The following is a 26,562-nucleotide window of genomic DNA, read 5'->3' as shown; positions in this document are numbered from 1 at the left end:
ACAAGCTCATATCAGCCATTTTTGAATAGCCAAATAAATCTTAAAATGACAGAGTTGCGTTCCCGGTCTTAAAGGGTTAAGGCAGCACAGTAATAATGGGCCTCTCTCATTTCCTGGGTAGGCCACCGTATCGCTGGGGAGAAGATGGATCAGCCTGGCTCATTAACACTGCTACTGCCGTCTGTCTGTTTCACTGTGGCTGAGGACGTGACGGACACATGTCCACACACAAACACACATGTAGATGCACACAAACACACACGTACACACAGTCGCACACACGTTTGTAATTACTATGCTAGTGAGGGCATCAACGTTTTAGGATAAATATTTTATGAATGCCGTTTTTACATATTTGTTTTGCCCTTTTTGACCCTATAGCTGATCTACAAGCTCGCTGTGAGCGTGTAGTATATATTGTACTTTTACTCCCCTACAATTATTTGAAAACTTTAGTTACTAGTAACTTTTTAGATTTAGATTTTTATTACTAAACATAAATTAACCACTTAAGCTCTATATATATTTCGGCTATATGAAAATAGCCTACCTACAAGCTCACAACGCGATTCCTTTTCTTTTGGTACTTTAAGTATGTTTTGATGCCAATACTTTTGAAAATTCTGAATACCAGACTTTCACTTGTAACGGAATATTTCTACATTGCAGTATTGATACTTCTACAGAAGTAAAAAAATGTAGTACTTTTACCACCACTTCCTAAATCCTTGTAAACCTAACCTCTAAATGCCTATAATCCTAACCCTACACCCAACCTCAAACTTCTCCTAATTGGAACCCTAACTCCCCATATTGTTTTTAACCATAAAAAAGCAACTTCTCATGTGAGGACCAGGAAAATGGTCCTCATAATGTCTATTTATCATATTCTATTGTACTTCCTCGGGACATTTGGTATAGTAATACAAGAACACCCACACACTCACAAGTACGCATCCATACACTTATTCACAAATTGATTTTTATACAGATATCTTCAAGGACATCTCTTTACAGAACAAGACGTTCAGTGTAAGTATGGTACACAGTGGACCGTAGGCGTTTGAATAATTTAAAATGCCAATAGGAAAATAAAGGTCGAGAGACAGAAGCCTGCAAATACAAGATGAAATGGTCTCAGTCCCCCAGTGACATGCTTGACTGTTGGTTTACTGTAAACCCCCCCCCACACACACAGCGGAGGGAGAAGTACTCGGACAGTACTTGAGTATATGTGTACTTAGTTACTTTCCACCACTGCACACAAAGAGCACTAGTACAGTCCACAAACACTGGAGTTTCTAACATTTGCATACAGGGTGGAGTGATGCTGTTGCTTTTACATGTCTGTCTGTCTGTCTGTCTGTCTGTCTGTCTGTCTGACCATCTGTCCCCCCCACTCTCTCTCATTCAAACGATCTTTGTTGGCACAGATTAGACAGAATCTCACTTAATGGACGGTGAGGAATAATTAAGGAGAGATTTGAGAGAGGTCTCGTTTTTAGTTCATCCTTCTTCCCTGTGCTGATCCTATAGAAACTGTCCTATCTAAAACTATGTGGGGAGAAAAGTTAATGGTTCTCAAAGTGGAATCTGTGGACCCCCCAGGGGTCCTTGAGGTGGTTCCAGGGGGGTCCCCACACAATCCATCTTCAACCACATTATCTGGAGTCGGGTCACAACAGTTCTAAGCAGGAGAGCTCCAGACTTCCCTTTCCGGGGCAATATTAGCCACTTCATCCTGGGGGATCCCGAGGCGTTCCAAGGCCAGCGTGGAGATATAATCCCCCCATCTGGTCCTTGGTCTGCCAGGGGGTCTCCTCCTCCCAGTGGGACCTGCATCGAGGACCTCCCTATAGGCAGACGCTCAGGAGGCATCCGTACTAGATGCCCGAACCACCGACTAAATGATAGATAGTTAAAGGGAAACACCACTCATTTTCAACATTAAACTATGTCTTTAATATACCTTAGAGCTGGAAATAAGAAAAAAGTCCCCCCCCCGCCTAACTGATCACATGACCTCAATCAATTATCCTTTTCTAGGCAACATAGAAGGGGGGGGGACTTTTTTCTTATTTCCACACAACAGCTCTAAGGTGTATTAAAGACATAGTTCAATGTTGAAAATGAGTGGTCTTCCCCTTTAACACATTCCCTGCCAGAGGGTTTTTTTTATTTTACTTCCCCCAGTGCCAGTGTTTAAATTTTTTTTTTTAAGGAGCCGAGATACAGGATTTTAAAGTAATAAGTTAACCAAGGAGTGAATGGAGCTAGAAATCTTTGGATCGTGATATCTCTGGGCAGTAAACGGGTGTATTTTTCATCAACGGTTATACTCGTGATTGGCAGGTAAAGTGTTAAGAGGAATCAACTAAACCAGTTAGGAAACACCCACAAGAAACAACAAAGACCGGCAACACATCTGTCATTTTAGATTTTAACTATAACCATTATTGTATACTGTACATTGGCTATTCAAAAATAGCAGATCTACAAGCTCATATGAGCTTGTAGATCTGCTATTTTTGAAAAATCTTGAAAATGTGTGCAAATCTTTGAATATATATATATTTTCAAAGCGAACATTTGCAACTCAAATGTTTGCTTCTGGGGGGGTCCCTGGAACTAAATAGTTGGGTCGGCGGCCAAATACATATAATTTTTGGGGTCCTTGACATGAAAAGGTTTGAGAACCACTGACAGACAAATACGTTTTTCAAAAACCTGTTAGGATTTAGAAGACATTTGTAGAATCCCCCAGAAGCAAAAGATTTGAGTTACAAATGTTACAAAATATATTTATTCAAAGATTTGCAAAAAAAACTAGATAAAAACAAAATAGTAGATCTACAAGCTCATAATATGACACAGAGATGCGTTCCCGGATTGAATGGGTTAAGGTAGCCCTCCACCAAACAGACTACTACAGATTACCACAGACTGGCAGTCGAATGAAGTTGGGAGATCAGTCAGTTGGAAGGTGTGAAAAACAGTTGCTGAAAGCACCGACAGACGGCTACTATGGAGATTTTTTCAACAGCAAGCCACGCTGCTATCCAACGGTCGAACACTTCCCTACAACTTGCGACCCAACGAGACAGCGTACCCACCGGCCATTCAACAGCAGATTTAACAGTGTACCCACCGGCCATTCAACAGCAGATTTAACAGTGTACCCACCGGCCATTCAACAGCAGATTTAACAGTGTACCCACCGCCCATTCAACAGCAGATTTAACAGTGTACCCACCGCCCATTCAACAGCAGATTTTTGGCAACAGACGCTTTCCAACACTTACCGCCGCCAACGTCGGTGCGGTGGAGAGCTATCTTTACATGTCTGTAACTCTGAGTTATGGGGGTCCATGGTCTAATGCATACCAAAATGGGGGTCCTTGAAATTCTTTGAATGTCATAGTTATGTAATGGCTTTTAATTGTTATTGCATATTTTCTTATTATATGTATTTATTGCTAATGATTTGCTAATGTGTGTTATATCTTCTGTATTGCTTTAAAATCACTAACTCTCACGCGCACACGCACCTATCCAGATGAAAGCGTCTCAAAAGCAGGTTTAATCAGAGAAAAGGCAGAGATCACTGACAAATGAGTCATTAATTCACCCCCTCTGATAGATTTATATCCATCACACCCTGTGAATCTATTCCTATATACCTGGAGGTTTGAATACTAACCCAGCAGGGGGGGGGGGGGGGGGGGAGAGAGAGAGAGAGAGAGAGAGAGAGAGAGAGAGAGAGAGAGAGAGAGAGAGAGAGAGAGAGAGAGAGAGAGAGAGAGAGAGAGAGAGAGAGAGAGAGAGAGAGAGAGAGAGAGAGAGAGAGAGAGAGAGAGAGAGAGAGAGAGAGAGAGACAGAGAGAGGCAGAGAGAGGCAGAGAGACAGAGAGACAGACAGACAGATACTGTAGATGACAGACAGACAGACAGTAAGAGAGAGGCAAAGAGAGAGAGACATAAAGAAAGATAGACAGACAGACAGACAGACAGACAAAGGCAGAGAGACAGACAGAGAGATAGTTAGATGACAGACAGAGAGAGAGAGAGACACGAGGACAATAGAGGAGGATAAGTATGGAAATAAAGGGGGCTGAGATGGACAGATAGGTGGAGAAAATTAGTTCTTGGAGGAGACAAAGGGGACAAATTGACAGGGTGATTAACAGATAGAAGAGCCACGGTGACAACGAGCTAGAGCAGGAGTCAAACGAGTCGGAGGGAAAGTGACAGAGGGAGAGACAGAGGTCGCTGATCTCTCCTTAATTAGAGCTTATTAGATTTCACAGCTTCAGCACCTGTGATTGTGTGTTTGAGGGCGAGAGAGAAGGAGAGAGAGAGAAAGAGACAGAGAAAGATGTAAATGAAAGAACTAAGAAGAAACTTTGGTAACCTGGTAGATTCCAGGTTAATTTTTTGACCTGGCATCCTATAGTTTGTGTAGTTTCAATGTAAAGATGATATTTATTTTTATATTATACTGTTTAGACTGATGATAGGTTCTTGGTTTATCTATGATCCTAGATTACTATCTCTATGCATTTAAAAATGTATAGGGTATGCTTCTAGGGCTTCTACTGGTTCTACCGAGTGAAGACCCGCCCTCGCTGCGGTTCCAGCCAATAGCAGTCGTTTTCCGGTTTCTTTCCGGGACCGGAAATTCAAAGATGGCGGATTTGAATTCGCCGAAAAAGTGGCTTCAAAACGGCGTCCGTAGAAACCAATGGGGCTCCCTGCCTTCGTCCATATTTTTTACAGTCTATGGTATTTATTTATTTACCAGGGACAGTGCACATTAATCAACATGTCAGTTTATCACGTCCACGTAAATGAGCCAGAGTTGGCTAATTTTCGTACACCCACATACACACATGCTCAGAAGAGAGAGAGAGAGTGACAGAGAGAGAAATATGCAAATGAAATCAGAGATGAACCATAGGAGGAACTTTCTTTTGGTTGAGGGCAGATGCGATGCCGGGCCGTGACAGCGTTGATTGAGACTGCAACACACGTGCACACACCATTTGCACATAGATTACATATTAGCCGAGCTCATAGACGTATTACAGACCGTTAGGATGTGTTACGGAGTCCGTGGAGAATTTTCCACCTCCAGAAAGAAATCAATAAGTTCCTGAATGGAGTGTATTAGTGAATAGAGTGTCTATCGGAGAAGTCTCCAGTCCTCCGCTCCCCGCTTTTTTATTTGGACTCCATTTCTCCCACTTTCCACTGTATTATTATCACGCCATCTCATAAATGAAAAGCTATTTCTGCCTGGTATAGAGCTAGAGTCCTGCGCTCATTGCATATGGTAAATTCCCTTTCTCAGAATGGAACCACGTACAATAAAATAGAGATTTTTCTATGCACTTTCACATTTCCCCAACAATCGATTTTTCATACCAACCGGTCCCACACATTAACGGAATAATAATGTTGACGGGAATTGGAGGGGAAAAAAGTGTGTATGGCTTTTTTATTTCACAGTCAACGGTTGGACACACACACACACACACACACACACACACACACACACACACACACACACACACACACACACACACACACACACACACACACACACACACACACACACACACACACACACACACACACACACACACACACACACACACACACACACACACACACACACACACACACTGTGTTGAACAAGGTATGAACACTGTATGCCTGAGGTGGTTTTTAACCATGCAGAAATGTGGGTTTTTTAACCTTTCCATGCTGCACAAACTGGTCTTTGAAACAGCACCTTAAGAAACATTGTACCTGCTGCTACTTTTGTGTCACCTGCATATGATGCTAATATTTCCAAATAACACATACACAACCTGCATATGGTCTCTGTCGGGTGGAAACCTCATATGTCCAAAACTGTAACTTCTCAGGATGAAAATACCACAAAAGTAGCAGATGTACACGCTCAAAACGTGGCGTGTTTCGAGCTTGTGGATCTGCTACTTTTGATGCTTTTGTGTGACGCTGTAGTATGATCAAGTAGGGCGTTAATAAAAAACACAAAAAGTATATGGAGATGAGGTTTCTGCCAGACAGCAACAATATGGTGCCAACGTTCTAAATATCATTCATAATATACCTGCTTTCACACAGTCTTTATTTGTTATATTTAACCTGTTTTCTGTCTCTTTCCTCTCACTCTACCTCTGTCCTCTCTCTGAATATTACGAAACGATGGAGCGTGCACAGGGAAATAAATAATTAAACCCGTAAAACTGTGATGTGACAAGTGATTCTGGCACACAAACAAGCACAGGCTCGCGAACACGCACCGCGCACACACACACACACACACACACACACAGTAGGCTGCAAGTAAATGTACATATCGGATTGGAGCTGAATTGGTTCAGTCTAGACTAGAGGCCTGAAGACATGGTTCAGTCAGAGTGACATTTCAGACAGGTAACATCATTGTCTCCGCCAGAGGTGGAGAGTGTGTTTTCGTTCTGTCCCGCTGTGTCCCCCCCCCCCCCCTAGCCAAGCTAACATTGGTCAAGCTTCACGAGACACGTGACAATATGTTGTCACCAATGCTTTTGATTGGCTAGCGAGACGCATGACGAAATAAAATCCTATAAATAGGTGTGTCACTTCAAAAAGCCATTTATGTTTTTGAAGTAAGGTAACATTGGTCAAGCTAACGGGATCAAGCTAACATTGGTCAAGTGACACGTGACAATATGTAATATAAATAGGTAAGACAGGATTAATCAGGAACAGTACTGGCGGAGACCTGTGCTCCGAGGAGCACATTCTCTAGTATAATCATGTCATTGCACTTTCAACTTTTTTCTCTAATTATCTTTTACCTCTTTTTAGTCGTTATGCCAATTAATTCCTCCCACTGCCTGTCACTAGTACTATTGTACCCTATGGCTCACCTGCCAGTGAGGAGCCCCCAACGGGAGGACACAGCGCCTCCGTCCGTCCTACTCCTCCTCCTCAACATTCCCCGCTGACAGCCTGTAGGAGGACATCGTGCAGCGATAAAGATGCCGCCCGCCCCCCCTCCTCCCCCCCCGGCTTCCCTCATAATGTAGACACTTTCAACTTAATACCAGCCAGTGAGGTTGTCTGTCTAGCTCAGTGGTTCTCAAAGTGGACCCATAGGCGTCGTTGAGGGGGTCCCAGGGGGTCCCCAGGTAAATTAGTTAACATGGCATCAAAATCTGTTTAACCACTTTAACCCTATCCTACCCTAGAGTGGCGAAAACAGCCGATCTACAGGCTCTGTGAGCTTGTAGATTTGCTATTTTCTAAAAATCGTGAGAATAATGTGAAGATAGTTGGAATATAAATGAGAAACATTTTAATTAACAACACGACACAAAAAAACTATTTTCAGATGAGGGTCCATGGCCAAAGACATTAATTTGGGGGTCCTTAACATAATAAACCATGGATTTATGGTGGTCCTCAAACTTTTTTCTTTTTATACCTAGCTTTGCTGCTCCTATGTCAGGGCTTTACTGGTTGTCACACATAGGTCTGGGGGCGTATAGACTGGAGTGATAGCATGTCATCCAGGTTGGTTCATTCTATATGGCTAGCGGGAGAAGCCGCGGCGGTTAGCCGTTAAAATGTCACGGCAATTACAGACCTCCCACCTCTGGCCCTCAAAGACACCCCCATCCTCATCATCACACCTCCACTGAGACGGAACCTCATTAGGGACGCCATGCAGAGCCAAATGGACTCTATAGCAGAGAGTCTGCCATACGTGATTCAATCTCATAACGGTAGTGTTGCAGGCCGAAGCGTATTGTCGCCGTCAGACGGAAACCTTGTATGTCCAAAACTATTGGGTTTTAAGGAAATGGAAGAAAGAACCTGTGTTTCCAATGGATTCAATGTAGTTATTATTTAGTCACAAAATCTAAAGTTGTTTTTTTTTTGGCTTTTATGCCTTTATAGATAGGACAGTAGAGTAGACTAACAGGAAATGGGGAGAGATGGGGAGTGACACGCAGCAAAGGTCGTCGGGAACGGGATTCGAACCCGCGACGCGCTGTCAGGCTGGCATTGTAACCTAGGGTGCCTGGACTGCCACGCTGCGACCCAGGCCAGTGAGGCCACTCACAAGATCTAGATCAAGATTTTGATACTTTTCATTGGTTCAAAATGTTGTCGCTGTCGGGCATAAACCTCCTATCTCCATATTTTAACTTGTGTTTTTTTCGTAAATTAACGCCCTACTTGATCATACTACAGCGTCACACAAAAGCATCAAAAGTAGCATATCTACAAGCTCGAAACGCAGCGCGAAGCGACGCGTTTTGAGCTTGTAGATAATGCTACTTTTGCGGTTATTGAATTTGAATCCTGAAAAGTCACTGTTTTGGACATATGAGGTTTCTGCCCGACAGAGAACATAATAGCACTTTACGCATACACGCATAGACGCACGCACGCACGCATTGCACACCATCGTCCATCCAATCTAAAATCTCAGTAGGGTTGAAAATTGAGTTTTTCATGAGTTGCTGCGCTGCAAAGATGGTTCATTTTACCCTCCGCACTGATTTACCCATGCAACCAGACTCTTGTTCAGTCCTGTCAGGATACAGTACGTCATCGCATTCGGGATGAAAACCTGAGATTTTCAAAAGCGTTGGATTTTCAGGAAATGGAAAAAAAGAACCTGTGCACTACTAGCACTATGGAAATATTTGAAGTATTCTCAGGAACCAATCAAACTGAGCTCTGTGTTGACTTCGCTGCACCTTCCTTCCCAGCATTCATACAATAGCTTTGACAGCAGTCACAAATCGACAAGATCGACATTCATTCATTCATTCATTCAAGTTGCCAGGCAACAAAGTGCAACGGTATTATTGTGCGCACTGACATTTACGTACACCCATAAATTCTCAATATCCATTGTAACCTTATTAATATGCAAATACATAAGCCAACAATAATCCTTAATTATCCAGTCTAGAGGTACTATAGGATCCTCTCTGCTCTCATAACTTGGGAGGAGAGGCACTCTAAAATTGGTTTTAGAGTTTGGATGAACACTCAATGCTTTAATATGATATAAGCTTGAGTTAATCAGTGTATTAATGTTAATGTAATGCCTTGGAGAGTAAAGGGCTGTTCACACAAAAGACCTAGAACTATAACGATAACTATTAAGATATTGTTTTAAAACATCGAGCAACTTACACCTTCACTTGGGTAATGAAGGCAAAGACGTTGGCTGCCATGTTATTTGTGTCCAAAGTGGCCACTGATACCCAACATAGTGTTGCTAAGAACCCCCCAAATAGCCATAGCCTGGCTGCAGGGCTTCAAAATAATAATGAAAATTGACAAGCTCACAACTCGTCACACTGCGATCCAATGTGAGCTTGTAGAACGGCTATTTTCACTGTTCTCGAAGGACTTAAAAAAGATTTTAAAACATTTTGACAATACTGACATGACCAAAAAAGGAAAGCCATGTTGAAAATGGTTAAACCTGCAGTGCGCAACAGTCTTAGGAATTGAAATCAAATTTTATGATTTATTTATGCATTTAATTTTCCTCTCCTTTGCAATTGGCAACGAGCCCCCACTTTTGATAACCCCTGTGGTAAATGGTGCATTTTCTTTATCCAAAGAGCTTTTACAATGTTCCTTACATTCACACACGAAACCATACCAACCTGCTCAGTAGTTAGGAGGTTCAGTGTCTTGCTCAAGGACACTTCAACACTAACCCAGAGGGGAACTGTGGATCGAACAGGGAATCATCCGCTTCCCAAGTGGCCGCTCTGCCTCCTGAGCCACTGCCGCCCCAATTGGCTCCGTCTGAAAACCCTTGTCCTTAACGCATGTGGGGCCCTGACTGAGTCACACTCGGGTGACCTTATTGATTGCACCTGTGATGTTATCTCACTCCACTTCCCTCACCTTGTGTGAGAGAAGTCCAGTCCATCTCTTATCTGCTGCTTCACTGGGCTTCATCTCTCTTAACCCATTCAGACCGGGAAAGCATCGGTGTCATTTTTTTATTTCTCTGGCTATTCAAAAAATAGCAGATCTACAAGCTCGAAGATCTGCAATTTTTTTGAAAAATCGTGGAAACGATTACACTCGTGTGCAAATCTTAAAAAAAAGATCTAATAATTTAAGCGAAAACTCAAATCTTTGCTTCTACAAATGTCTTCTAAATCCTAACATTTTTTTTGAAAAAAACGTATGTTGCTATAATATCAGTGGTTCTCAAGGACCCCCAAAATTATATGTATTTGTCCACGGACCCCCCTCCTACAAGCTCATAGCGCGGCATGTGCCGCACTATGAGCTTGTAGATCTGCTATTTTTGAACGGCCAAAGAAATCTAAAGTGACACAGATGCGTTTCCGAATTGGATGGCTTAATATCTATCTGAGACAGGAGCATCCATCCATTCCACTGCTCTGCACTCACTGATGAGGCCTGGCTGCTTGCTCCACTTGTTGCTTTAAATGGAGGCAAGAAGCTGGTGCTTAGGAGAAGCATTATTTAATGATATATAAAGTATATGACATGTTTTATTTTAATTCAAATTCATACTGTTCATAAGTGTATTAACCACTTTAATTCTGGCATCCCTATTTTGGGCGGCGTTACAAAACAAATGTATGAATTAGCCAATCTACAAGCTCACAACACGTCGTGTGAGCTTGTAATTCTTCTTTTTTGGGGGGTATGGGAGATTTTTTCATTCTTTATAAGTCAGTGGGGAGAAAAGGGAATGGGGATAGTCAGCAAAGGTCCACCGGGGTCAGGAATCGAACCCAGGACTCACTGCCATGCACTAGAGCCAACGTGGCATGCACCCAAACCACCCGGCCATTATAGGCACTCCCAGATCGGCTATTTTCACTATTTTTAAAAGTCATTTGGCAATAGACAGGCTGAAACCAGAGGCTACAGTATGGCTATTTGGGGCCCTTAGCATGGGAAGGTTTGGGGACCCCTGGGTATAGACTACAAGGTGACACAGAGGTGATAAAGTGCCAGTGGAGGCTAAGGGGGATTACCGCAAGAAAAGCAAATGCCCCGAAATGAAATGCAAACAAACAAACAAACATACACCTTCACCTCTCATTTTCTAATGGCTTTTATACAGGATTACAATCCCAAACAAACACAGATTAGTATTCCATGCTGGCACACACACACACATACACACGCACACAGCAGACAATGACCAAAGTCAAAAGTGTCAAAAATCAAATTACCCGCTGCATCAACTAAAGAACTTGGCCCGGTGTTGTAGGTAAATGCCGTTATTCAAATCACCTTCCGCCTCAGATCACCTTCCGCCTCAGGTCAGGCCAGGTCAGACTAACGGAGCAGTTTTGCATAAGCCTCGGAACAATGGATTATTTGTTTCTGTCATATTTAAAGATGACACTTAAAGTAATACTAGGTAACTTAAAAAAAAAAAAACGAAAGTTAAATTTTATATCTTTTGTGAGTGGCAAATGTTTCACAACACCTACTCCATGAATTTCACCCCCGAAAGCCTTTTCTATTATATTTTCTATTGAAACGGTGGTGGGCCGTCCTTCCCGCGAAAATGACATCCGGCCGGAAAACAGAAACGGAAATGCACCGGTTTGGCCAGAAACTACCGCACCGGTTTCCTGTTTGACCAGGAACTACCGCTAATAACAAAAAGGAATCTCACGCTGTTTTTAAGACTTTGTAGGATTTGAAGATGGAAAAACCACAGCAAAAGAAAACACAGCTCACGGTAACTAAAGCTCCACTGGCTAAGAGAAACGATCCACAGATAGTATAAAACAATTAAAAGAACGCTTTTTGAAACGCTTCCGTCTTCCGGTGAAAACAAATGGAATTCTGGGTAATGCAGGAATAAACGAACGACCTGCAGTGACGGTAATGACCAGCAGAGGCTGCTAAAAATCGTTATTTGTGGACCTGCCTTGTATTACTTTAACCCATTAAGACCTCAGGCAGATTGTACAAATGCCTTCTAAATCAGTAGTTCTCAAACTTTTTCGTGCCAAGAAGCCCCAAAATGATATATATTTGGCCGCGGACCCCCATCTGAAAATGTTTTGTGCCAGGGACCCCCAGGAGAGATTTGTGTTAAAAAAATATATATATTATTCAGAATTTCACAGAAAAACATTTTCAAGATTGTTTCTTTTTTTAAATTAAAACATAGCAGATGTACAAGCTCGCAGCCCGGCACAAAGTGACACGCTGTGAGCTTGTAGATCTGCTATTTTCAAGAACCACCGTTCTAAACCACTGTTCTAAATCCTACAAAAAACATAATGCAAAAAACTGCTAAATAGCTCAAATCTAAAATGACACGGATGCTTTCTCTGTTTTAGTGGGTTAAATCCCCTCTTTCACTGAACGTTTTAAGTATACTTGGGAGAATGCATCAGAATAGCAAGTGTTCTATCTGCTACCCAACACAGTGGGACAGAGGGGAAATAATTGGGCCGCGGCTCAATTTCTGTCAGGAAAAAAAAACGCTTGTTACTTGATACGAAAACCCCTTGAATAAATGACCACAGCTCTGAGGTGTGGAGGAGCTAGGGGCTACACTTAAAGGATTATTGTTGTTTTTATTAAACCAGCAACGGTTATGTCCAATCCAGGGGTCTTCAAAAGGGGGTCCGGGGACCCTAGGGGGTCCTCAGAGTTACTACGGGAGGGCCACCAAATCTTTGTGTGATATCAATCACTTGAACCCTAGAATCCCTATTCTAAGGGGAACATTAGCCGAAAATAGCAGACCTACAAGTGTTGTGAGCTTGCAGATCGTCTATTTTCGGCAAAGATGTTTGGTGTAGAGGGGAAAAAAGTCCAGGCAATTTTTTTTTGTCGACTATATCAACTGTAAATGTGGTTAAAACTAAAACATTTCAGATGAATAAAACAACTAAAACACTGCTGAAAACAACGAATGATGGAGCTTGCACACCCACTTCTTTACACCCGTGTGATTCTGATTCTCGTTAGATATTACTTTCATCCATCTCATTTTATCTGTCAAACATTCCACATTTTCCTACATCATGTTTGTGTTAAGATGTGTCCTTTTATTTGATAATAAAGGAAATACAAATTACATGTTTACACACATGTTTGTATTTGTCATTTTTGATTTGATACGAGGGAAATAAAGTGGGTTGTATTGTTGATGAAACATCTGGATGTGATTCCAGCAATCATGTTCATTAGATTAGAACATCTGCACCGCACACACACACACACACACACACACACACACACCTTGTCGCCATGGTAACCAGCCCATGGCATTCATATCGTCCTGCAATCAGAGTTTGACACCACCAGAGTGAGTTCTATTATCCGCAGTCCTTGACATGTTTCCATGTCAAGGACCCCCAAATTTAAAATGTATTTGGCTGTGGAGAACACTACCATAAAAGCTCAGTTTTAATTTAATAGCTGAAGTATAAAATAGGGCTGAAGTGATTAAACTAATTGTGGTGTTATATTGAATAATTTTGCAGGGGACCCCCTGGAACCCCTTTAAGGACACCTGGGAAACGCTTTGAATAGCCAAAGTATAAAATGATGGTTTAAGTGGTTACACAGATGCGTTCCCGGTTTTAATGGGTTAAGTTTACAGTGAATTCGTGCCGACCAGCCAGCCTCCTATGGAAACATGACCATGACCGTGTTGAGTGCTTTCCTGTGTTGTGATATTTCCTTGACACTGGCTGCTATGATGGATCACACCACTTAGGTGCAATAGACCACGGTTTGACGACGTTATGTGTTACATACGTGCACGCAGTGGTGAGAGACTTTGCCCTGTGTTTACATAACAAAACATTGAATGCATTGTGTTACCCATCATTTTCCCTCTATAGCAGCAGTTATCAGCCACTGGAGTCGTGTTGGTGGTGGCGTTTACCTGCAGAAACACATTGTCTGTCTCGCTTACGTGCACGGTATAGCAAAGGAAAGCCAACCTGGCGGACTGGATTAAAAGGTTGCTGATTGTTGAAGGGCTGTCAGAAGACCCTGGTAAAAGCTTGTTGACAGGCCCCAGGGCCAACACTTTATACGTCCACTGATCATTCTAAACTCATCACAGTCAAAGACGGGTTAGGCTGCAAATTAATGATGAAGCACACGCAAGTGCAAGATGGAGAGGGAGAGAGGGACAGAGGGAGAGAGGGAGAGAGAGAGAGACAAGTGAGGAGGGTTAAACTCCTTGGAACCCTAAGCTGTAGCATCTCTATTTCACTTTCACCCGGAAAAGCAGATATGTTTTTTTCTGCGATGAGTTTTGGACAACCCTGGTCAACTCCGTATTAGTTTACTGAAGATGGAGGGTTGACAGACAGAGAATTGTCCGTTGATTGGAGATGAACATGTCATGTGTAACTCTAGACACAGGGGGGACAGCAGCATGTCATATCATTAGTGCATCGACTATCTGTCACTGTCACTAATCTAACCACAGAGTCCCCAAACAATTTCTGCTCTTCCACATTCGTTTATTTTCTTCTCTTTTTTTTTTACATTATCTGAAGTCCTGATCAAGAGAACCAGATTCATCATTTCATACAAGGTGCGTACAGCACCCAGCACAGCCAGTTCTCATCTCTAGATGTTGACCCTTGTTGTCCATGTGCTGATGGCTAAAAAGGACCTTTTGTGTGATAGTTTTTTTATTCAGGTTTCCATTATAACCACAACCACCCCTGAATGGGGGACATATGTCATAAAAAAATAATAAATAAACTCATGCAAATAGCTTGCAGATCGGCATAAAATTAAGTATCATGGCCTGGGTGGTGCTTATAGCATCCACTGCAACAACAACCGCAAGCCACCTGCAGAACAGCAGGTGTCATTATAGCCCCCCCACTCCAATTCATCCATGTGCTTTTGTTGGTCACAGTCCTGTCCTGTTGGGAAGCTTTCAGAATAATAGCTCCTTGTTACCAGGAAACGGTGAGTGAGTACCGAGATCACTTTCAACTGAAGGGCCTGGCTGTGTCTGACACACGTCTGATTCGCTAAAACAAGCCTTCCTGGCTCAAGCCTGGGAACTGTGTGCCAATGAGCAATCATCTCCTGTGGTAAATATACAAGTAGGTCCTAAAAGAGTCAAACATTTTATTTTTGTTTGTTTTTTTTTGGTGTTTTTTGTTGTTGTTCTTTTGTATGGGGTTCATACAAGGTTTGAAGTTTCTTTATTGTTTCTTAATTATTAGTTGTTGATCTCATGTACGGGTGCATAACAGACACTGTATGCATGCAGTAATAATAATACGAAACAAAATCGTTGCTGTCTCAATAACTTCTAACTTTTTGTGTTTTTTTCGTAATTTAACGCCCTACTTGATCATATTACAGCGTCACACAAAAGCATCAAAACTAGCAGATCGGCAAGTTCGAAACGCGGCAGGAAGCAACGCGTTTTGAGCTTGTAGATCTGCTACTTTTCAATTTGAATCCTGAAAAGTAACAGTTTTGGACATATGAGGTTTCCACCCGACAGGGACAATGTACAACAAGGAGAGCAGTAAAATAAATTAAAAAATTAATAATAATACACAAGGAATAAATGGAGATCCTAGAAGAAGTTCAGGAGGAGGAACACACCTACAACCCTTTCCTTCGAACGAGTGTCTTCCGTTCACCTAAATGCTCACCAAACCCTCTTGCACTGCTCTTGGATCTGGTATTCTGCTCCCCTCCCAGCCACCCTGCTACTCTCCCCATTTCTCTCTACTCTTTGATTTCCGTAGGGTCGTGTGTGTGTGGGGGGGGGGGGGGGGACTCGGCAAGTTCATCATGGAAGCGTCCGTGTTGAAGACGCCAGTCCCTCGCGCCCTTCCTTCCATTCATTCATTTCACTCGTCCGATTTGTCTGTGATTAGTTCTCTTCAATGGTCTTTAAAATCCTTAAACACACATTGATTGGTATGCGTGGTGTGGTTCTTGCTAGGGAATCAACAATCAGAGAGTAGCAGCAGTATCAGTTTCTATAGCTCTTAATCCATTAAGATCGGTGTCATTTTTAGATTTCTTTGGCTATTAAAAAAAATAGCAGATATACAAGCTCTCAGCGTGGCACCGAGTGCCACTCTATGAGCTTGTAGATCTGCTATAACAAATCGTATAAATGTGTGCAAATCGTTGAAAAAAAAAAAATATATATATATATATATATATATTTATTTATTTGTACTGAAATCTTTGCTTCTGGGGGTCCCAAGTAAATATACATATCATTTTGGGTGTCCTTGACATGAAAAAAGTTTGAGAACCACTGATATTATAGCAACATGAGTTTTTTCCAGAAAAGCTAAGGATTTATTTATGATGCAGATCTACAAGCTCGTAGCGCAGTACTCGGTGCCACGCTATGAGCTTGTAGATCTGCTATTTTTGAATAATATACAATAATGGCAAAGAATCTAAAATGACACAGATGCGTTCCGGATTGAATGGGTTGATCGTGCTTGAAGGTGCTGCTGTGTGCAAGCCAGGTTCTTACTCCTAAATTCTGCCCTGAATTCAACCTAGTCACGCGTAGCCACCAGACAACTATTCCATAATCTCCAAATCCTATATAGTCTGTCATCTGTTAGTCATTTCCGTTCACAAAAAGATATTTTGAAATGGCTTTACATTTTATTTTAGAGTGTCCATTTCTGATAAGCAGCTAGCTATAAACATGTATGCTTCGATTAGCTTTTATTTATATTAGGACAAATTTGTGCGACTGTAAAGACGAAACAGAAGCGGGGATGAGGAGTCACATCCGCTTTATTTTCTCATAATTTTCAGAGCTTCCGTTGCTCAAGACAGCATGACGAAAGCATTTGAAAATTGTGGGAGGCAACAGTCTGGCTCGTGAGACTAAATTCAACCTGACCTATGGGTTCTTTTCCTCATTTCAGATCCTCACAATGAAGTCCTGCTTTGTTTTGTAACGTTCCAATTCAAACAATGCCTTTTTAACATCCCCCGATCTGACCTCGGATCAAAGCACATCTCAGAGACGGTCCTAATAAAAATGTCAAATGCCCTGAGGCCATTAGCCATGGAGCATTACCCCGGATCAGTGCTCAGCCTTTTTGGCTGGACCACAACAGAGCTGCCAGCCCTATAAATTGAGTGACTGTGATTGAGTGAGTAGGCATGTAACAATTCACTCAACTCACGATACGATTCGCGATACTAGGTTCACGATACGATTTTCCACAATTTTTTAAACACAAAATTATTTTCCAGACAAATGTCTTTTGTTTTATTATTTCTCTTCCAAAATCCATTATTTTCTTCACTTTTATTTTTTTTACAATACTGCGTTTTCTCTTATCCCCTTTTCAATACAGATTTTTACACGCCCTCTGCTGTTTGCATCGCGATAAATTCTTTATTAAATCGATTTAAATTGTCACCATTTTTAACAGATTTTAATCGATATACGATAAATCGTTACATGTCTATCGTACATTTACTTAAGTGTTTCCATTGTTCAACAGGGGGTCCGGGACCCCTTATGAGAGTCAAGCACAGCATGTACAGTATGTGGTTAATGATCATTTATGGTACATGGGGTTACAGAGAAAATCGCTTTGTAGAGTTTTACTGCTGTACGGTAAAAAAAACAAAAAACTGAATGTTAATAATTCAGCTACTGAGAGCGACCAGGAAATGTCTTGCCCTCTCGATAATCAAAATCGATTGCCTATATGAAACAACTCGTCCGGTAGGTAGGCGTGTCGATCGATGTCCGCGGTCTACCTGCCAGAATATTAACCTTTAAATGTCACTGTTTGTCTAACCATCCCTCTCTGATAGCTCGCTCCATCACCTCTAACTCTCTTCTAAAAGTTTCAATGGCATTTAGATTTGGAGTGTCGATGGAAACAGGACCTGAAGGTTCCGGAGGGCACTTTCCTTGGAAATGCCTTTTTCGGGATGAGGAGAGTGTGGATATCTGACATGGGAAGATGACCTTCAGAGGCGGCTGTTCGTGGCTAAAGTAGAGTCGGTGCTGCTGTATGGGGCTGAGACATGGACATCACAGTACAGCAGGAAAAGGCCCTGGATGAAGTCTACCAGTGGTGGAAGAAGTACTCAGATATTTTACTTAAGTAAAAGCAATACCACAATATAAAAAATATACAAAAGTACAAAAGTATTGGCATCAAAATATACTTAAAGTACCAAAACTAAAAGTACAATGTTTGAAAATAGCAGTGCGACGCGTTGTGAGCTTGTAGATGAGCTATTTTCAAATAGCCTACAGTATGTATAAAATAGGGCTAAAGTGGTTAATGTATGTTTTATAATATAGTAATTTATATCTGCAAAATAACTAGTGACTAAAGTTTTCAAATAATTGTAGTGGAGTAAAAGTACAATATGTAGTGGAGTAGAAGTAAAAGTATAGCAAATTGGAAATACTCTAGAAAAGTAAAGAGTAACTCAAAATTACAAGCTCACAATGCGTCACATCGTGAGCTTGTAAATCTGCCATTTTGAAAATATTGTTATACATTTGAAAACTTGAAATGGGATATTCTGCATAATGAGTACTTTTACTTTTGGTACTTTACGTACATTTTGATACCAATACTTTTGTACTTTTACACAAGCACATTTTGAATTCCAGACTTTTATTTGTAACAGAGCATTTCTATATTGCAGTATTGATACTTTTACTACAGTAACAAATGTGAGTACTTTTTCCACCACTGGAAAGAGGTTAACCACACTGACTGTGGCGTGACAGCGGAGAGATAACAATACTGCACAGATCAAGACCCTGATAGACGGGAAGGAGTGAGGGGCACCGATCCAGGAGTCCCGGGTTGGCGTCGGCTAGTCCGCAATCTCGAATCGCATCATTGCATCAGCGTGAGACCATTATACCGTTAGTAATATCGAGCATGCTCCTTTTCAACTCCCAGCCTCCACCATGTCACACATAAGAGTCATACCAAGGCCTTTCTCAAGGTGCCCATTACGACCGCAGTCCATCACAGTATAACTCCACCCATTGACTGTAAAGGGCCGTCCACACCTCGCACTATAAGCAGTGTAATGATAATCAGTGGTGGAAAAAGTACTAAAATGTTTTACTTAAGTAAAAGTATCAATACTTCAATGTAGAAATATTAAAAGTTTGGTATTAAAAATGTACTTGAGTAAAAGTACAAAAAGTATTGGTATCAAAATGTACTTAAAGTAGAAAGTACTCATTGCAGAATGTCCCATTTGACAAGTTTTCAAATGCATACAAATCTTTTGAAAATAGCAGATCTACAAGCTTACAATGTGTCACGATGCGACGCATTGTGAGCTTGTAGATCTGCTATTTTCAAATGGCCGAAATGTATATAGGGCTGAAGTGGTTAATGTATGTTTTGTAATAATAATCAAAATCTAATCTAAAAGTATCTAGTAACTTAAGTTTTCAAATAATTGTAGTGGAGTAAAAGTATAATATTTGCCTCTGAGATGTAGTGGAGTAGATGTAAAAGTACTGAAAACTGGAAATACTCCAGTAAAGTAAAAATACCTAAAATGTGTACTTAAGTACAATACTTGAGTAAATGTACTTGGTCACTTTACACCACTGATGATAATTATGTGGCCCATCCACACTTTAAAACGACTAAAAATAATATATGTATAGTTATTTTTTTTTTCTAAATTTTTATCCCGCGATTTTTGTAACCCATTTTTTTCACCCGGTGCCAATTTCCTAAGTGATCCTGGGCGCTACACCAGTCCCCTTCAGCCTAGGGAGGCCAGGGCCGAGCTCATGCTTCCTTCAATGCATGAGAGCCAACTGACCTTCTTGTCACCTGACAGGGGGGAGTTTCCCTGGTAGGACGTAGCGCGTGGAAGGAACACGTTATTCCAACCAGTTTCCTTCCCCTCCATCAGGCGCCCCGGCTGTCATGGGGGAGGCAGTATAGCGACCAGGATTACTACATGTTTTTGTGAGGGTATTAACTACCCTAGGAGACACGGGGAGAATATGCAAACTCCACACAGAGTAGGCCCTTTCACCAACCCCACCTAAGGTATGGGCGCTGATGATGCGGAGAAGACACGCCCCCAGCGTCCCCGGCGGGAATCGAACCCAAGACCTTCTAGCTGTGAGGCGACAGCGCTACCGACTGCGCCACCGTGCCCCCATATATGTATAGTTATAGTCTTCATACAAATTTGCATACGTTTTCCTAAAGTTATCCGTAAAGAAGAGGATGCAAAATGATGCCACTTAACTCAGCAACTTATTATTTGAGTCTGCAGTGCTTATTTTAGCATGTTAAAGGACGACTTCACCAATTTTCAACCTATCTTCATATAATTGGTCCTCATTAATGCTCATTAAAATATGGAACAACTTTTTTCTACTCCGTCTGTGTCTCAGACTCAGAGGACGGGGCTGTGGACAGTTAAGAAACCTGCCTACCAGTGACATCATCAATGGGGAATCCAAGCCAATAGAAACTGCAGGCTTTCTATTCATGAAAAGTTAGCATTCTATACTGGAAGCCATTGTTCTCGTGTTAATAAAAATCTAAATACAAAATTTGGTGACCGGCTGTCGTGTCGGGTCGTAAGTTGTAGCAAGGCGCTGAAAGCCGACCAAACCTGCTCGGTGGGCTACCGCCAGCTACTGCCCGTCGGTACACTCGCAGTCTCTGGTTCTATGAACAGTGTGTACAGTAGCTACAGTAAAAAGGGAAAATCTATCACTTCCTCTCGATTCTTGTGACGTTTCATGGACCAGGGGAAGAGAAACTGAAATAGGAAGGAGTTTAAAATACAGGCAGTTTTCAGGCAGTGCTGCAGGACCTGGGCCCATGGCAAACTTAACCACTTAAGCCCCATTTACTTCATCATGACAAATAGTGAAAATAGCCGATCTACAAGCTTGGCTCGTAAAACTATTTTTTAAAAACTATTCAGCTATGGAGAGATGTCCGCAAAAACGGTTTCACCTGGACTTACTATTTCCACTTACTATTTCTCCACAGTGAGACCGTTTGAGAAACGTACATATTCAGCCAGTAAGAAATCATCTTCTCAACCCCTCCCCTCATTCTGTACTCCCACCACGCCACCGGATGTCATATATCAGGACAATTAGACACGCGTTGTCGCCTCAACTTTGTATTTCGTCTCCGTCGGGTGGAAACCTGTCCAAAACTGTTACCTTTTCAGGATTCAAGTTATAAAGATTGCTCGAAGTGTGTGGCTTCATGTCGCGCTTCGAGCTTGCAGATCTGCTACTTTTGATTGTAGTATGATCAAGTATTCATTTCATTTACGAAAAAACATAAAAAGTTTGAATATGGAGATAAGAGGTTTCTGCCCGACGGCAACGATATGTTAGGAACAGGTGTTAAGACATCGTATCCCCTCCCTGTGATCTTTGTTTATAGAAACGTCATGCACAAGTAAAGCGTTACACAAGACAAAAAAAAACAAAGAAAGACATGCCATCTCCGGTTTACTTCTCGTATCTACGTGACGTAGGTGGCCGGCAGGGTCTATTAATTCCGATGGGAGAGTGAACGTGAACACTCTCAGCACTCTCAGCTTCTGAACCAAGTCTTTACCCCAAGGTCACTGAACTAAATATTGGACCCAACCCACACAACATTCCGAACATTGCGACAGTAAAAGAAAGGTATTTCTTTCAGAGAGACAAATTGGGAGAAAATCTACTTTAATATCGACCTTTCTCTGTCCCAGCAACACTCTCTCGTGGGATCTAGCACCAGTAAACATAGGACGTTTGCAGGTTTCTGCCGTCAAACGACGCCCCCACACAGACCATTTGTATGCCATTTTTGTACCATTTTGCCTCTAATGGCTACAATTGGGATGGCCCAATATCTTTCTATATCCACCATCTTTGGCTTTACCTTCCATGACGTAGACCAAGGAGCCCACGTCGCCCTCCTTAATGATACAGCTGTCCTTGCCATACTCCACGGGGTACATGCAGTCCACGATCTCCTGGATCTGGGACAGCTCCAGGTTCTTCATGAAGTCATTGTCTAAGATGGCCTCTTTGATCAGGTCCTTGGACCTGGATGAGAGAGAGGAAAGAAAAAAAACACTATTTTAGGGCACAATTTATTTATAGGAAGGGATGCCAAGAGCTTTACTGGCCTATATTTAACAACAAGAAAATGATCTCCCCCTGATCTTAGTCTCAGAATCTGTAAAGGATAAAACTTTCAGGAATAGAAAAACCCTTGAAGGGGAAAGAAAGGGAAAGAACCTTGACAAGGATTACAGGTTTTAAGCCAGATTGTTTTAGTCCGAAGCCGATCCCGATTTAGAAGAGTCCTAGCCAAACGATTACCCATGTTTTGACTGATATTGTGTCAAATAGCGCAAAATCAATTCCAATTAATTTGAAAAACTTTTAATTTGATGAAATAAAACCTGAAAATAAAAAATAGCAGCCAGATCTACAATCTCAATGTTATTTGAACATATCGTCTTACTTTGCAGATCCACAAGGTCGAAATGCAGTGCGAACGCGGTAGTATGATCAAATACGGCATTAATTTTCGAAAAAACGCAAAAAGTTAGAATATGTTGATAGGAGATTTCTGCCCAACAGTGACCATATAAAAAAAGAAAATTCACCTAGAAGGACATGCCCAAAATAGGGCCGCCAGGCTCAATATGGTTAAAAATCGGGACACATCTGCAGCATAATTGCTGATACAGATGTAGTCAGAAACGTCAAGTAATGGCTGATATATCTGATTTGATTTATTTGATTTGAACAACAGAATATATTAGGCCTGACCTCGACTAATAGTCAGGGGATATTAGCAGAAAGATTTCCAATCTTGGAATAAATTCCTTACCAAAAAAAATCTTCACCAATGTGTTTGTAAAGGTGTCTAGTAACACATCTCACAAAGACTGAAATTCAGTTTCCCTAGGAGAATTTTTGACAGCTGCTGAAAGTTGGGGTACCCACCATTTCCCTGCATTTCCATGCAGGGCAAAAAAAAAAAAAATTATTCTGTTTTAAGTAGCATGTGAGGGGTCAAACTAGGGTGTTTTTATGATTCTGAATCCATTGCAAGCATTTGTTTTGCACCAAAACCACTCCTTGGGCTAAAAACAGCCCAATCTCAATGGGCTTTTTACACAAAAAGTATACCTGGACAAGGATGGCTATGGCCGTTTTTAGCCCAAGGAGTGGTTTTGGTGCAAAACAAATGCTTGCAATGGATTCAGAATCATAAAAACACCCTAGTTTGACCCCTCACATGCTACTTAAAACAGAATTAAAATTAGATTTTTTTTGCCCTGCATGGAAATGCAGGGAAATGGTGGGTACCCCAACTTTCAGCAGCTGTCAAAAATTCTCCTAGGGAAACTGAATTTCAGTCTTTGTGAGATGTGTTACTAGACACCTTTACAAACACATTGGTGAAGATTGTTTTTGGTAAGGAATTTATTCCAAGATTGGAAATCTTTCTGCTAATATCCCCTGACTATAAGTCGAATAGTCGACTGGTTAGTCGCGGGGGGTCCGAGTCGACTGCGTGTCTCTTAGTCGAATCTAGTCGAGAAAAAAAAAAAAAGGGACAAAAATGTTTTTAATTGTTTTTTGGCCAAGTGTACACCTGCAACCACACATAACTTCCACTTTATTCTTCTTATTCCTCGTCTTTGTATTGGTATTGTTTGTGTTGGAGCGCCTCAGTGCGGCTGCAGAGTTCATGTGCAACCTCTTCCAGAGAGAGATAGAGACACTAGAAACTCTGCTGGAGACACAAAACAAACTGTGTAGACATGGCCCTTTGAAATAAAATGGCTTTTGGCCCTAGAAAAAAAAAAAAAAGAAAAGAAAAATTGCATTAGTTGACTGCCAGTCGACTAATGGCAATTAGTCGCCAATTAGATTCGACTAAACAAATCCTTAGTCGGGGACAGGCCTAGAATATATATACACATATGCATAACATAATAGTTCTTCTTCTTTCCTGGGAAAGATGACAGATTGTTCTTGTGACGGTGAGGTAAGAAACCCTAGGAGGACTTATAAGAGAACCTCACTGTTTACATAACATACACTTTGAATTTATTAATAAAATATCGTCCAGACAAAAAATGGGACCCTCTTCCAGGGTGGACTGGAAACATTTTAGATGGGGATTTAGTCATGTCGTATTATTACAGCAAAGATGCAGCACAATAGCCCAGAAGACCAAGACGTACTAGTGATTCACACTGTTCAGTGTATTCTGACTTCAGGGTGAAACCATTTTTCATTTTCATTTTCTTCACAAAGCATGGAACAAATCTTTTTACCTGTCCTTAACCCATTTAGACTGGGAACGCATCTCTGTCATTTTAGATTTCTTTGGCTATTCAAAAATAGCAGATCTACAAGCTCGTAGTGGGGCACAGAGTGCCGCACTACAAGCTTGTAGATCTGCTATTTTTGAAAAATTGTGAAAATGTATGCAAATCTTTGAATATATATTTTTTAAAGCAAAGATTTGTAAAAGATTTGAGTTACAAATGTTCGCTTTAAAATATTGATATATATTCAAAGATTTGCACAAATGTTCAAACATTTTCAAAAATAGCAGATCTACAAGCTCACATGCCGACTCTGTGCCGTGCTATGAGCTTGTATATCTGCTATTTTTGAATAGCCAAAGAAATCTAAAATGACAGAGATGCGTTCCCGGATTGAATGGGTTAATAAGAAGAAGGCTGTTCCTTTTGCTATGGTAGTTTCTAAAGCCCAATTTATTCAGCCTTCAGAGGTTTCAGACTGCACGGCTGCAAGGATAACAAGGCTAACATTTCTGTACTCCAGCCTGCTCATAAAGGATAACATTTATGTACTGGTGGTGGTCTCCTGCTTGGGAGTGTACACACACACACACACACACACACCACCAGTCAAAAAAGCACAAGAGCCGCTCAAAGCTCTCTCCACACAAGATGCACTCCTAATTTGGACAAGATGGACAGAAAACCTAATTCCCAAAGAAAGCATAAAAGGAGACATCACTCCAAATAACACAAATAAAAGGAATACGTCATTAGGATTCGCATGCTTGGTCAGGTCAGGACTGGGAGGCCAATTGGCTAGGTCTGTCACGATGATGAAATGTGTACAAATAATTGCAATTAAGGATTTAATTGTGTTTTTTGGCGTTTTTGGAACATATAAATACAAATTACGTTTCTGTTTGTCTTACAGGCTCAATAAACAAGAATTGCATAGGGCAGATATGACAAATAACTTCAATATCTCATCTCTGTCGGGTGGAAACCTCATACGTCCAAAACAGTTACTTTTCAGGATTCAAATAAAAAGAATTTAAAAAGTTGCACATCGACAAGCGCAAAACACGTCGCTTCGCGCCACATTTCGACCTTGCGGATCTGCTACTTTTGATGCTTTTGTGTGACAATGCAATGATATAAACAATTGACAATGACCAGTACCCAATAATCAAAATAAATGTACTATGGCCAAACAATGTCAACAAATGAATTCATACAGATGAAACGATTCTGAATCATAAATAATCTAAAATAATAATCTAAAATAATTCCAATCATGCGCTTATGTAATTATTGTACCTACCCTTAGCGGTAAAAAATACTGTATGTGAGAGCAATTGTCAGTCACACTGACTGCGATTTCACCAAACGTTTCTAAGGTGATGGAGAGCCTGTGTGTCATGTGTTAATGACAGGCCAGCATCCATGGAGGGACAGACAGAGAAGCTTTGGTATCTTAGACCATAGAGTCCATTTTGACATGAAATAGTAGGGTAAACTCTGCTAGCACACAATAAGGTTCAATTCCATTCAGGTCAGACAGAGTCAGGGTTCTGCTGCTATTGTGCATCGTGTGTGTTGTTCACTGAAAGGCTTTGCTACACTAGAGCCACTCTCTCACACATGACATCAGTGTTGCCAGATGTTGCGAGAGAAATAAGCAACCAGGTCTACGAAAACCAGCCCAAAAGAAGCGACTATAGACAAATCCACAGAGCGCTACGGTGTCAGACTCCTGCTGCAGTGTGCATTCTGACACCGCAGTTATGATTGTGCCAGGGGAGCGCTGTGTGGATTCGTCTATAGGCTACATGAGCACTTAAAACCTAACCTATATGCATCGGATATTTGAAAATAGACGAAAATGGGAAAATGTTGAAAGATTTGAACAACACAAATCTGGCACGGGGTGCCTGGCACAAAATATTTTTGATGCGGGGTCCGTGGACAAATACATATTAATTGGGGGGTCCTTGCATGAACATTTTCAAGAACCACTGGTTTAAAAACATTAGGAAACCGTTTCTCAGAACCATTTATATTGTTGGTTTTATTGGGCCTCTGTGAGCCTGATGGATGGGGAAGACGTCTTGTACGGTGTTCTAGTTAACCTCGGTGTGCGGTAATTTGGAGGAAACTAGGCCAGTGCTTCTCAAAGTGGGGTCCAGGGAC

The 26,562-nt window shown here is 41.4% G+C and overlaps 1 protein-coding gene across 2 annotated transcripts in view; it reads right to left on the bottom strand.

Annotated features, from left to right (window-relative positions):
- The window catches only part of LOC308099802 (cGMP-dependent protein kinase 1), a gene marked incomplete at its 5' end in the record, with an annotated part of 171,419 nt that overhangs the window by 120,111 nt on the left and 24,746 nt on the right, over window positions 1-26,562 (bottom strand). For both annotated transcript variants that reach the window (XM_080448600.1, XM_080448599.1), the window contains one exon: window positions 21,975-22,141. In XM_080448600.1, coding sequence (XP_080304726.1) covers window positions 21,975-22,141 — 167 coding nt within the window. The remainder of the gene's footprint in view (window positions 1-21,974; window positions 22,142-26,562) is intronic.

This window comes from Gymnoscopelus braueri, assembly GCF_963280865.1.
Source record: "Gymnoscopelus braueri genome assembly, chromosome: 14".
Classification (NCBI taxonomy): domain Eukaryota; kingdom Metazoa; phylum Chordata; class Actinopteri; order Myctophiformes; family Myctophidae; genus Gymnoscopelus; species Gymnoscopelus braueri.
This window is presented reverse-complemented; position numbering and strand designations above follow the sequence as displayed.